Source organism: Rhincodon typus, chromosome 35 (assembly GCF_021869965.1).
Source record: "Rhincodon typus isolate 14 chromosome 35, sRhiTyp1.1, whole genome shotgun sequence".
Lineage (NCBI taxonomy): Eukaryota > Metazoa > Chordata > Chondrichthyes > Orectolobiformes > Rhincodontidae > Rhincodon > Rhincodon typus.
Window position 1 is genome coordinate 18,393,776 of NC_063366.1, and position 14,447 is coordinate 18,408,222.

At 42.6% G+C, this 14,447-nt stretch overlaps 1 protein-coding gene across 4 annotated transcripts in view; it reads right to left on the reverse strand.

Moving 5' to 3' along the window:
• The window catches only part of bag6l (BCL2 associated athanogene 6, like), a 77,182-nt gene that overhangs the window by 25,520 nt on the left and 37,215 nt on the right, over positions 1-14,447 (reverse strand). For 3 of the 4 annotated variants that reach the window (XM_048616644.1, XM_048616642.1, XM_020534692.2), the window contains 5 exons: positions 13,038-13,312; positions 9,423-9,552; positions 6,510-6,704; positions 2,937-3,189; positions 1,757-1,819 (listed from right to left, as the gene is read on the reverse strand). In XM_048616644.1, the coding sequence (XP_048472601.1) occupies positions 1,757-1,819; positions 2,937-3,189; positions 6,510-6,704; positions 9,423-9,552; positions 13,038-13,312 (916 nt within the window). The remainder of the gene's footprint in view (positions 1-1,756; positions 1,820-2,936; positions 3,190-6,509; positions 6,705-9,422; positions 9,553-13,037; positions 13,313-14,447) is intronic. The other variant, XM_048616643.1, reaches the window with a different exon arrangement.

The following is a 14,447-nucleotide window of genomic DNA, read 5'->3' on the forward strand; positions in this document are numbered from 1 at the left end:
CAATGTTAAGGGAAGATGGTTAGATTCTCTCAGGTTAGAGAGCAATTGTCTGGCAGTTGTACAGCGCAAAACTTTACAAATTAGCAAACACTACCATTTCCTCTTCAACCCTAGGGAAGACTGGAGGGAAGGTCATTATGAAGCAGCCGAAAATGTGCACTATCCAGAGAAACCCGAGGCTTGGGAGGTGTTTAAAAGCATCTCTGAACAGGTTAATTAGAAAATATCTATTCTAAGGAACTCTTGCAGTGATGGCCTGGGGCCAAAGGATGACAGACGTCCACAGCCACTTGCCTCTGTACTAGCTGTGTCTCCGGGTCTGAGTTCAATCAGTTTAGCTTCCTAACTCAGCTTCGTACTGCCTCCAGTTTTGCCGAGCTTCCCGATGCTACAAATGGTTAAAGGTTGTCTCAACAAGGACAGACCGTCACCCATTGATTTCAGCTCCTCTGCCCATTTGTGAAGCAAGGCTGCCATAACACCTGCAGCCAAATGCACTCGATGCAAGTCAAACTGCACAATGATGAACAGGTTTGTGCTATTTAAGTGCTGCTCACTAATGTCATCAGTGACACCTTCCATTACTTTTCTGATGATTGAGAGTAAAATTAATCCAGGTTGGATTCGTTCTGCTGTTTGTGGACAGGACTTGCCTGGGAAAATTTCCACACCATCAGGTAGGCACCCGTTTTGTAGCCACACTAGAACAGTAGTGATTATTATAAGAAAACAATAAAAAGAATTTTGATTAAGCAGATAGTTTTGGGTTTTTTTTCCTTCTTTTCAGTTACCAGATTCAATGTGGGAAGGAATGAAGACTAACATTCACAAAGGTGCTGACAGGGAAGAATGAATAAACATCACTGCATGACAAACTGGATTATCGGTGCAGATAGCAATAGAAGATGTTGACTGGGCAGAATTAGTGCCTGACAGCAGGACTGAGTTACACTTCCAGTGCAGCTGCAGCTAGTACCAACTGGATATCAGCCAACAGTGGTTATTACCCCTGAGAAAGGAGCAAGATCAGAATATAGGGCCCAGCCCAAACATCATTGAGAACACACTGTTTCAATTGTACACGAAAGGAAAAGGTGACAGATTGGACAAAACAGCAAAAAAGGAAGGTTCTGTAAAATACAATGCTTCTGACATTAGGCATCACAGGATATTGACAGCAGCAAAAGCAGACGTAGAGGATTTTTCGTTTTGAAAACAAGCATCTGCTCTCTCAGTTGGGCATTAAAGTTCGCACAGCCACTACTTCAGAGACGACAGCACAGCCTCCTCTGAAAGAAGCACATTTCAGCTGCACACAAGGAAAATGAAACAGGGTAAAGCCTGAGCAGGCAATGCATCCAAAATGCAATTGTCTTGTGATATCCCCGGAACAGATCCCCTGAACACAAAGTGTCTTAGTAGATACATACCCACTGAAACTCCACCTAACGTAACGCACAGTGAACATGGTCAGCCTTGACTTGAAGACGAAAGAATTTGTAAAGTAGTACTTGACTGTCAAGAGCATTGTGGCACTCGGAGTTCACAAAAGGCACTATTTAGAGAAAAGGCTTTTGTTTCACCTTTAACTCAGAAAGAATACAGAGAACATTACTACAACTTTCTTCTCAGTTGCCTGCAGGCATATCATGTCCATTTTCAGTCTCCAGTCCGTGCCTCTAGTATTATCTGACACTTAGTGAGGGCATAGAATGAATGTTTTACAGTGGTGTTGTTGCACTAACCAGGCACTTACCTGGGCCAGAATTTCCTGTTGCAGACGAAGCAGTTGCAGAAGCATTCCCTGGCGCAGCAGAATCTAACCAGCGGAACAGAAAAAAAAAAAACACCTTTCAGACACACTGTGATACATCTATGTGCTACAATGGTTTCATGTTTAATCACTTTTGTGAACTACAATCCGAAAGATTGTATAGATCTAGATTTCGGTTTCTTTTTAAGAGATCCAATGAAAGGGAAAATGTGATTAATTTCGTGACTGGGTTTTGTGCTTGTTTTGTTTGAACTGTGTTTTGCAGGCTTGGAGACAGTTTTGAGTTCAGTTGAGAAAAGCCTGTTACAGAACACGCTGTCCATCGCTCCAGGTTCTGAAGCACCTTAGTGGTGAATTCAGCACGAAACCCAAATGACCTCTTGAACAGCAAGTGAATGACAGAGTTCTTATTGGTGTGATTCTTGAGCAAGCTACATCTGCCAAGATCCCAGAGAGCGCTGCCTATGCTTGGTGACACATGCCAGAACATCATACCAAAAGCCATCTGAAAATTTTGAATCTTAGCAGTTCCTGACAGCAAAAACTCCTGATGGCCAAAAGTGTTTTCTCTCCGACAATATGAATTGCTGCAAAGAGATTTCTTTTTCTCCTTGACCTGGTGTGCATGTGCAAGCGTAAGATTAGAAGAGTAAACATTTTTACTTTCATATTACAACCTTAAGGATATTAATCAATTTTAAAGTCTCATTAAATAAATTTTGTTTTAAATTAAATCAATAATTTTGACTTTATTAAAGAAATGGATGTTTGGATGGATTTTTTAAATTCTAAGTCTAATATAGAGAAAGTATACAGTTGTTTTAACCAGTTGTCATCGTGGCCAGTTAAATTTATGTTGTAACCTGTGGAATAATGGGACTAAAAAGAAGACAGTGCACTGCCCAAGCCTCAGATGTGATGTGAAATAATGTTAAGTGAGTCAGAAACACTGCAGGGCAAATGTGTCACAAGACAGGCTACCCCTTTAACTTAAGGGACTACCATGAAAACAATGGGGTCAAGAGTTAGACAACATCTTGCTCCAGCATATCCTCTTTTCCTTGAACACAGATCTTTAAATTCAAGTCCTAGACAAAAGCAACTAGAAATCCAGAATGGAGACCTCCTTGCTATTACAGCCCTTGCAACATCTCGACCATACCTCCTTGAAGATTCATCTGCATCATGACAACAGGCTCCATGGTTTGGTGTGTAATGCGGATAACCCGGGGATGTGGGGTCTGAGTCTGTGCCTGCGACCCCTGGGTCTCTGGCGCTTCCCGCGAGTCTGTGCCCTGCGGCTGGACAGCAGGAGTGGCGTTGGCAGTGGGCGGGACCGTTGCCTGCCCCTCAGCCATGTGCTGTGTCCGGCTACCGTTAGTTGTCATAGTGACTGTCGTTCCAACATTGATCTGCTGAAATGGCAAGAAATTGCAATTTTAGTATCTGGGAGGTGGGATATACATGTATGGTAGCTCAGCAAGGTTTCGGAACAACACACTCCCTTTGAAAGAGATCCAGGACTGACAAAAGCAATCTCCCTGTCCTGCACCGCCCCCAGTGCTTGGACATGCTAATTTAACCATTAACTCTTACCTTCAGATAAAATGTTGGCCTCTTATGTCCGAGACGAGGAAGCATATCTTTAGTCAGAGGGTTTAGAATTGTTGGAATTCTCTAGAGAGGCAAATGGTCAGTTGTTGAACATTTTCAAACTGGAGATTGATAGACTCTTGGAAATTAAGCCAATCGAGGGTTACGGAGAAAAAGCGGGCAAGACCAGTTAGTGCTAAAGAAGAGCCATGATTTTAACAGTGAGGCAGAGGAGCCAAATGGTCTACTTCAGCTCATATTTAACATGCCAGGTCCTTATCCATCTCCTCCCTTTCCTCATTTAAAAACTGAGGCAACATGAGGTTCTTAAAACATAGGAATATTTAAGATCAAAAGCTCATTATGACACGCAATTACACTTGTGAATGAAAACAAGACAGTTCATCGGAACCAAGTCCAATCCATTTTTCTCATTTCTGCCTTTCTCTTTCTCCCAAAAGTGTGTTAGGATTCCCTTTGTCCTCACATTTCATCCCATCAGCCTCCTCACTAAAAGGATCGTCCTTTGCCATTTCTGTCACCTCAAAACACATCCTCCCTTCCACTTCTGTCAGCATTATGCAGGGACCGTTCACTGCAGCACATCCTGCACATGCTTTTTGATCTCCTGCAACAACTCATCCATCTCCAACGGCACTTTCCCATGCCATTCTAGGAAATATTTACCACAGCACTATCCAAGGCCCCAAACACTGCTACCAGGAGAAGCAGCAATTTACTTACATGTCTTTCAGTCAAGTCAAACCGTATTCCTTGCTCATACTTAAGTCTCCTCTATTTTAAGACGAAAAATGCAGATAGGGTGACCATTTTGCCAAACAACTCCATTCAGTCTGGTGTCCGGTTTTCTTGGTTTTGCTTTGAGCAGCAGTGGGGTATTCAGCTCGTCCAGCCTGCTCTGCCATTAAACACAATCATGGCCAATTGAACACTTTGATGTGTTTTACCCACACTACACCTGTCTGCTTGATAATCAAAAATGTATCAGCATCCACTTTAAACATACTCAACCACTGAGATTCTACAGCTCTTGAGGTAGTTTTCAAAGGTTCACAACCCTCGAGGTAAGAATATTTCACCTCAGCTTGGTCTTCAGTGGCGTCCCCCTTCTTTATAAATTATGCATTGGTCTAGACTCCCCAAACATGGAATACATCTTACCTGCATCTACCCTGTTTACTGCTGTAAATATTTTGGAATTTTCAACAATAATCTTTCATTATTTGAAATGAGAGAATAGAGGCCCAATCTCGCTTCATAGGACAGTGCCACCAACCCAAGAATTCTGGTGAACCTTCACTGCATTTCTGCCATGACAATACTTCCTGAGACGAGGAGAATAAAACAGCACACAGGACTCCAGGTGCAGTCTAACCAAGCTCCTACACAACTGAAGCAAGATTTCACCACTCATGGACTCAAATCCTCTTGTAATAAAGACTAATGCCTTGTTACGACTTATTGATGAGGACACTCAAATCCCCTTGTCCAAATATACTTTCCAACTTCTCACCATTTAAGAAATACTTTAAACATTGTTTTTTCCTACAAGTGGATAACTGCTCATTATGTTCTATCTGCCATATCCTTGCCCAATCACTAAACCAGTCCATAATCTTCCTGAAAATGTTTTACATCTTCCTGACATCAAACATTCCTGCTTAGCCTTGTACCATCTGCAAATTTTGGAATATTACATTGGGTCCTCAAGTCCAAAACATATACATAGCCGGCTTGCAAATCCTGGATTCTTGTGGTACCCCACCAAACATGATCTGCCAATGTTAGTACAATCCATTTATTCCTACCCTCCATTTTCCATTCTTTAGCCAATCCTTCATCCATATCAGTACACTACCTCCTACCTCAATATGTTTTACCTTTGCTAGCTAACCTACTTTGGGATCCTTAACAAAAACGTTCTGAAAATCAAAATTATACTACACCCATCGACTCCACTTTATCATTTTAAATACATAGACTCTGCCATCAACACCTACTCTTCTCTATAATCATTACCAATCTCTTTGTCTTTTGGTTTCTGCGACATCTATGATATCTAATCTGCCTCATCCTCTAACCTTCCCTTGACCATCCCTTCTGTTCCAGTTGTTCCTTACCCACCCCGTCCCATACTTATATTTTTATTATTCATTAACGGGATGTGAGCGTTGCTGGCTAGACCAGTATTTATTCCCTAATTGCCCAAAGAGCAGTTAAGAGTCAACCACGTTGCTGCGGGCCTAGAGGCAGATGTAGGCCAGACCAGGTAAGGATGGTAGTTTGCTTCCCTAAAGGACATTAGGGAACCAGACAGAATTTTCTCAACAATCGACAATGGTTTCACAGTCATCATCAGATTCTTAATTCCAGATTTTCATTGAATTTAAATTCCATGATCCAGCACAGTGGGAATCCAACCTGATCCCCATGACATTACCTGGGTCTCTGGATTAACAGTCCAGCGATAAGACCAGTCAGGCATCGCTTCCCTGGACAATATAAAACCGATTACACATTTCCCCCTTTCTTTCAGTTCTGAACAAGTTATATTGGGCATGTTAACGCTTCCCCTCTCTCAGATGCTGCCAGACGGGCCTAATTTCTCCAGCATTTTCTGTTCTTATTTTATCGTATATACAATTGACTTCCTCAAGCAGCGTTTTGATAAGCAACATTTTTGTGCTGATGGGTTATAAGCAGACAGGGACACTGCTTGGTCTCAAAGAGGACAGACAGTCTTTAAAAAGGGATTAACATGCTGCTGTGAGTTGAAGTGATGACAATGCTGTCAGATTATGGCAAAAGAGAGGGGCTGAATGGCCTGCTCCTGTGGGCTATGCAGGGATAAAGCAGAAGTGTCATTTGTGACTTGGATTAGAGCCCATCTGATGCTGTGGCTGAGAAACAACCTTCACTGGAACAGTCAGATGGACGAGTTTCAAGGATTGGTCTTGATAAGTTAAAACTTGTTCCTAGAACTACGCTGGTCAAAATTACTTAGCAGCACACAGGATGGAGTGCTCACAAACCAAGGTGCTTCCAAAAAGTTGCAAGAGCCATCGCTGACCAACTCACCTGCACTCTTGCAAACCTGAACAGCCAGTGTGTGGTAACTCACCTGAATGGGCACAGCCTGCTGCAGCACCACAGGGGAGGCATAATGGGACATAGGCCTCACTACATGCAGGTGACGGGGAGTGTTAGCTGCCAAGTTACACCGGAGGTCAGACAGAGCCACAAAGGTGTTGCCCAAGAAACGAAGGGCTTCTCCGACAAGGTTGATGATCCTCTGGTCTTCTTCTCTGCCTTCAGTCTGTTGGAAGGAAGGGCAAGAAAGGAAGTTTACAACAAATACTGCACAACAGTCATTCATCTGATTTCTTCCAGTCCCCAGTTTTCATCTCTAGTTCTCCCAAAAGGTGCTGACAATTCTGGGCGAGGTACAGATCCATGGAGGTGCAACCATCATTTAGCATCCCAGTCCAAGTGAGTATACTTCAGGTATGAGTTTAGATAGCAAGTCAGGCTCACACAACTTCATGCAATTTAAATCCAAATGCAGCATTTTTAATTTGCTAGCCACAGAGAGGACAGTTAAAGCAGGCTGGGGATTCAACGTAGAACCACCAAGATCTGTGATACTACACCAGGCTGTGCCTGTGTACAGTAGGCCACAGGGTGTATTTATATATTTAACTGGTACAACTCACCAGTGACCAGAGCTGGACAACCTAGAATCAAACAAAAACAAAGTTCTGGAGGAACTCAGTAGGTCTGGCAGCATCTGTGGAGAGAACTTCATCATAGAATCCTGGAATCCCTACAGTGTGGAAGCAGGTCACTTGGCCCATTAAGTCCACACCGACCCTCTGAAGAGCATCCCACCCAGACCCACACCCCCTACCCTATCCCTGTAATCCTGCATTTCCCACGGCTAACCCACCTAGCCCGCAAATCCCTGGACACTGCGGGCAATTTAGCATGGCCCAATCCACCAAACGTGTATATCTTTGGATACCAGAACATCAAGCATCACTGAATTTGAAATTTTAACTCTGTCTCTTTCCAAAGAAGCTGCCAGACCAGAGCTTCTCCAGCTTTTTCTGTTTTTGTTTAAGATTTCCAGTATTCGCAGTTCTTCGTGTTATTGCAACCTAGATACAAATTTAGCAACTAGGGCAACACAGCAGATGGGAAGGTAGGGTGTAGAGGGAGCATAATTTATTTCCAGCCACTTAATTGTTAAGTGGCAATTTTAATGACGTCTTTAGGATTTTCTTTAGGATAGGGTGTTGTAAAATGAAAATTTTTTGCAGGAGGGGGAAATGCAGGACAGCACTATATTATCTTCAGAGCTCAACATCATGAGTGGTCTGGACAGAGTAGAGAGGAAGGAATTGTTCCCATTAGCAGAAGGGTCAGGAAACAAAAGTCACCAAAGTAAGGCAATTAGTTAAAGAAACAACAGTGATGCAAGGAAAATCTTTTTTAACAAGTGATTATGATATGCAATGCACTGCCTTGAGTGTGCGGTAGAGGTGGATTCAATGCAAAAAAAATTGGCTAATAATCTACAGAGGGAAAATTGACAGCTTTACAGGGAAAGGGCAGAAGAGTGGAAATCAGGTGGGTTTCTTCTGCACAGAGCTGGCATGGACACAATGGGCCAAAATAGCTGCAAATACAAAATCAAGAGTCTGGCTCACAAGTCAGGAAATGTTTTTCCTAACTCAACTGAGAACTTTTAATTCAAGATCAGATTTTTGATAGCCTGCGAAATGGAGTGGAGGCAGGTATATGGAATTCGAACACAAATCACAGCGAATGGCACACCAGGCCGATTGTCAACCCATGCCCACTCCTCAGATGCCTTGATTCCCTCAGGATCCAAAAGTTTACTGATCTAAGTTTTAAATCACACGATGTCAGGTTATAGTCGCAACAGGTTTATTTGAAAACACTAGCTTTTGTAGCTCTGCTCCTTCCTCAGGTGTAGTGTGGAAGAGGAGGTATACCGACACAGAATTTATAAGCAGAAAGGTAACAACCCTAAAAATGGTTTGCTGACTGCCTCCTGTTGAATCTTTAATCGATTAGAACGGAGACGCAAGTTTCTACTGATTATAATACAAATCCCAGAAGTTCTTTCAGGTCATTGCCCCGAGATAATTAAAGGTTTTATTAATGTGTACAAGAGGTGACATCTCAGATCAGACAATGCATTTTAGATGTGAGGCCTTGTTTAGAATCTGTGTGTTTTAACCTGGAGACAGGCTGGTTTTATCTTTTTGAACAAAATAGGATGTATCTGCAAATACACAAACATCTTGGATGACATAATTCACCCCATAGATTTGTGTGTGGACATGAGAGAGAGAGAGTGTGTGTGCTTCAGAGAGAGTGTGCGCGTGTGAGGGTGTGCGTGTGCAAGTGTGTGTATGAGTGTGTTTGTGAGAGAGGACAGCCTCAACTGTGATCTTGGGTTCATATCATGCTACAGGTGACCCCACCACATCATATACTCTCTCACACACAGTCACACACACGCAGGCAATGACTTGAAAGAAATTCTGGGATTTGCATTTTAATCAGTAGAAATCTGCCCCTCCTTTCTAACTGATTAAAGATTTAACAGGAGGTGGTCAGCGAACCATTTTTAGGGTTGTTACCTTTCTGCTTATAAATTCTGTGTCGGTGTACCTCCTCTTCTACTCTACACCTGAGGAAGGAGCAAAGCTCCGAAAGCTGGTGTTTTCAAATAAACTTCTTGGACTATAACCTGGCGTCATGTGATTTTTGATCTTGTCCATCCCAGCCCAACGCCGGCACCTCCACATCATACTTAAATACATTAATTGACTTAGCGTTCGTGGGATGGAGAATTCCAAAGATTCGCCACCACCTGAGTGAAGAACTTCCTCTCTGACCTAAACAGCATTTATCCTGGGGTAAAGTTTGGAAGTTGAAGGTCTTTCAGCAGCAGAAAGGGAAACAGAAAGAGGAGGAGGGGTGTTACAACTCGGTGGCGTACATTGTTGTTGTAATCCGCAGTTGTGGCCGTGCTCAGGATCTCCTGGTACCGCTGCACAAATGGCTGCAGTCTCGCCTCTACCCTCTGGAGCTCAGTCAGAACCTCAAGGTACTCTGTGGGGGACGGGTGGCTGAAAAAGAGAGAGCAAGAAGTCAAAAAATCTGCATAAATTGTGAACGACGGGCTGGCCACTTTAACGGCCTGAATTCTTACTGCATTTCATGGTTTCCCCTTTCTGAAAGAAAAGCCCTTGACCATTGAAATGGTCTACTTCAACGTCCTTTCCATCCTACCTATTGATTATTATTCCCTTTTAGACGAAAAAGTTCCATTCTTATCCCAAATTTCATATCTATTAATTTGTGGTCACTAGGATTTGAGACATCTTCAGTAATTAACTGAACAGTTTGCAATTTAGATTGTAATGAGCCTTTATTCAGGGGGAAGCATTTTCACCTCTTTTCACAACGTGTTCAAATCCCAAAGTAGGGCGTGAGCACTGAAAACAAGGCTGATATTCCAGTGCAGTAGGGAGTACTATACTGTTTGAAGTGCCATCTGAATGGTTAAAACAGGCACAAGACCAGGGTCCCATTACCTGCTCAGATGGATGCATAAGATTCGTTGGTACAATTTCAATGGAAGGCCGGGCAGCGACTGCCCCCGCGACCCCCACCCCCGCAAAAATTGCAGTTTCCAACATTGATCCCTCAATCAACACCACACATAATCTGGTCATGGTCACATGGCTGTTTGAGAGAGTTTGCTGAATGAAAACTGGCTGCTGTATCTTCAACAGTGACTGCACTGGTAAGTAATTAACTGACTGTGAAGTGTTTTAGGACATTCGATGGTCATGAACAAATGCCAAGTGGATATAATAGTCCTCTTTACTCACCTCTAAATTTTGTACTTTGCCAAGACTTTTTTGCAAAGGAAATTCACTTATAGCATTTTGGTAGAATACAACTTGAGTATTATTAAACAAATTTTCTCAAAAGAATTTCATCCTGTACACATTAGGACAAGTAAAAAGGGGGAAAGAACAATGAAAAAGAGAAAGCACTGACTGTCGGCAAGTGATACTAATTGGTGGAGGTACTGTCTTGGAGAATGCAGTAGTTAGAAGATGGTAGACAGTTAACTGGCAAACTTTGTTTAGATTGTAAAACCAAGCAGGTTGACCGTTTGCCCAAGGCACTGCCCTGAGAAATTAAGTGCAGAATGGCTGTCATCACTTTGTTGAGTTGAAACGGGCACTTCACGTGCATGATCTTTCTGTTTGCAAAGAATAGAGCCGTGCCTATCCCTTCACATATCTAACATGTAACAACATATCCCTTCAGTTGTTCTTCGCCCGCAAAGTAACAACCGGCCCATGGTTTCAAAATTCACAATGCAACGTCCGATATTAGATGTGGATCCATGGTTGGAAACCATTCGCTAAATAATCCTGAGTGTGTGAACACTTATGCTGATTGGTTAGTCACGCTTCCAATGTGGTATACTTGTAAGTCCCGATGACCCCAGGACTTCATTCAGTGAAGAGCTCTGAGATAATTCACTGATTTCACTTTTTAAAAATCACATTCAACCACAACATGGCTTAGGAAATGAAAAGCACCGGAAGTAGATTTGCTACACATTCTCCTTGCCATGAGGATGGGTACAGCTTTCCTGCCCTGTTGGAAACAACAGGCAGAGGTCACCTCCTCTGCTTTTTGTTTTAAAAAGCCCTCTGATCACTGATTGTTGGTGAGAGTTTCGAGCCACCAGAACATTTCACACTCGTATAGTAAACATAGATTAAAAAAGAGCAGTCTACCTTAGCTCAATCATAATGAAAGACCCCATAATACAAGCATCATAGCAACTGTATGGTAAACAGCGTACGTTGGCTTTAGGCTCCGGTACTCCACCCAGGGTGCAGCTACGCATGTATGAATCAGATACCTTATGTTTCTTTTAATTTTGATGTTTTTGATATTCATGTTTGCAGTTGGCAGTAAGAAAGTCCAAATTTGAATACAATTCTGATTTTGTTTGTAGTTTGCAACTGGCATTTAACTGAAATCTAACATGTAAATTGCTATCGTCCTCTGCCTTAGTGGAAGAGCAAGTGGACTTAATTAAAGCAGCTCCAACCAGTTCCGCACTAAGTGCATTCATATTAGGAACAAATAAAACTAGCTAATTTAATACAACTTATAATACAAGGGGTCTTGTGGCACAGTGGTAGAGTACTGGGTTAGAAAGCCTGAGTTCAAGTTCACCCTCTCCAGGGATAGGTCATAACATGTTTGAACAATTTGATATCAAAATATCTGCAAAACAGTGCGGAATTAGGTGTTTAAGCAAGTTAGAAAAGGAAGGGAAAAGAAGTACAAAAACAGAAATTGCTACAGAACCTCAGCAGGTCTGGCAGCATCTGTGGGAAGACAGAAGTAACATTCAGTCCAGTGACTTCAACAGAATGAGATAAAGAGTCACTGGATGTGATACATTAATCTATGCTAACACCAAATTAAGCAGAAATTTCAGCAGTCATAATGTTAACAGAGTCATGTCTAATTTGGCATAGGGCAGATCAGATTAGAAAGACCAATGCATGGTTCAAAGAATTGTTTGGGAAAAGTGGGTTCTGGTTCATGGGGCAGTGGCACCAATGCTAGGAAAAATGGGATCATCACTTACGAAATGTTCCCCACCTGAATTTACTGGGTCAACCATGCAACCACGAAAGTAGAGAGGATTTTACACTTAACAATAAGGGCAAAGGATCAAATTTGGGAAAACAGTGAATAAAAGAGTACAGTTAATGCCAAGGAGAAAGGTACTAATGTAGGTAATGATAAACAGACCGTGACAGTAAGGGATACAGTGTATAAATCTAGCTAACAAATAAGACACAAATTTACCAGAAAGAGCAGAAGGATAAAATGAAAATCTCTGTCTGAATGCACATGCCAGTTAAAACAGGACAAATAGAAATTAGAAAGTACATTCGGCTACCTATTACAGAGACATGGATACAGGCTGACATGGGACTGGGACTTGAATCTTGAAGGGTACATTTCATTTTCCAATGACAGAAAAGTAGGAAATGGAGGAGGGGTGGCTCTGTTAATTAATGATGGTGTTAGCACAATAGAGAGGGATGTGGAAACGGTTTGGGTAGGAATGATAAAGGCAAGAAACCACTTGTTGGAGCACTGTTTAGCTGTCCACCCAAAACTATACTAAGTGTTTCTACAAATAGTTAAGAGAGAAAAGAGCTATCAGAGTGAGTCCATATTTTATAGAAAGCCAATCTGGAGAATTAGTGATGGAAAATAAATGGCAGATGAATTTAGCAGTTATTTTGCATTGGCCTTCAGGTTACAGGTAACAGAAGCAGTGATAATGGAAAGGAGGAACTGGGGAAAATCGCAATGACCACACATGTGGCACAGCGTAAATTGTTTGCAGCTACCAACTAACCTACCATACGATGACAGACACCTCCATCTCCCAACCTTTCCTCTCCATTTGACTTTTATGCATAAAAAAAAGAGGGAGAAGTCCCAAATGAAGCCGACCAGCAGGCCCGCCAACACGTTTGCAGCCAACACTTACTTGGGCCCAGGCGGAGCTTCTTCGGTCTGTGTGGTAGCTGAGGAGGAGCCCACATTGGGTTCAGTGGATGTTGATGTGCTTGTACTCTCCTGGGAGACACGTTCCGCCGCAGGTTCTGGAGGTGGGGCCGTCGTGGCTGGTGAAGGCTCTGAACTGGATGTCTCCATGGTTTCTCCTGCTACCGGAGCGGTCGGTGCTGTGGGTTCTCCTGGCAAGTCCGTGGCACCCCCTGGGCTCTGTGCGGCCGTCTCCTGCGGAGTGCCATTCGTATGACCCTGAGAAAGGTTTTCAAGAATGGAGCTTTACTTACGGAAAACATACAATGCTTGACCACTGGCCTGCTTGAAACCACTTCAAATTGTACGAACAGACAGCCATTCTTATTCAACTCATTAGTTATCCTTCACAATGAACTTTGTTCTAGATCCTTACTTCACAAGTTTCTCTCTGAATATGCTAACTTAGTTTCTCACTCTACCTACATGTGTAGCCGGGGCAGATTAGTACTTCCAGTGTTTTCTGCTTCTGTTTACTAGCGTGGCACCAGAAAACAAGGGGCTTCAGTTCAGTGGAGAAGCTGGGATGGTTCTCCTGACAACAGAGAGGTTTAAGAGGAGATGTGGGGCTTTGATAGAGCAAATAAGGGAAAAGATATTCTGTGGCAGAAGGGTCAAAGAATAGCAACTTAACGCAATCAGCAAAAGAATATGGTGGAGGGGAAGGCAATATCCAGCTGGTGGTGAGTTGCTCAGTTCGTTGAGAGGAACACGCTGATTGAAAGCACAGTTGAAGCAGATTTATTTCCATTTTTCACAAGTGAATTTGCTAAACACTTCAAAGGAAAATAAGTTACAGGGCTCTAGACAAAAATCAGAGGATTGGAATCAATTGGATATTCCTAACGAAAAGCCTTCCTTCCACACCGTTTCACTCTATGATTCTATTTTGGACTTATAGCAGCTGTCTTTTGCTCCCAAGTGTCTTTCTCTCTCTCTCTGTCTTTAGCACTTGTTCTGATGTTGCCCCTACAATTGTTTGGCATGATACAATCTTAACCCACTCCAAACAAAAGCTTAAACACACCTCCTACCTGCACAATTTTGAGGGCCTCTAATTTCCTAACCAGACAATAAAAAGGCAGACCTGAAGTAAACAGTGATGGTCAGCGCTGAAGTAGTGACTGAGGTTTAGTGACAGGTCATTTCAAGCAAAGGGCTGAACAGCAGCATCTTCTAACCAGGAGGCTGCTGGAGCTAAACTCCAGCTTTTGACCCTGGAAGAACCATAATCCAGAAATGGAATAAAGCTTTCAGCAAAACAAACAACACAGACAATTATATTTCTGCTCAATTTCTGAAGGGACAGATCAACCATGATCTTACTGAACGGTGTGGCAGGCTTGACAAGCTG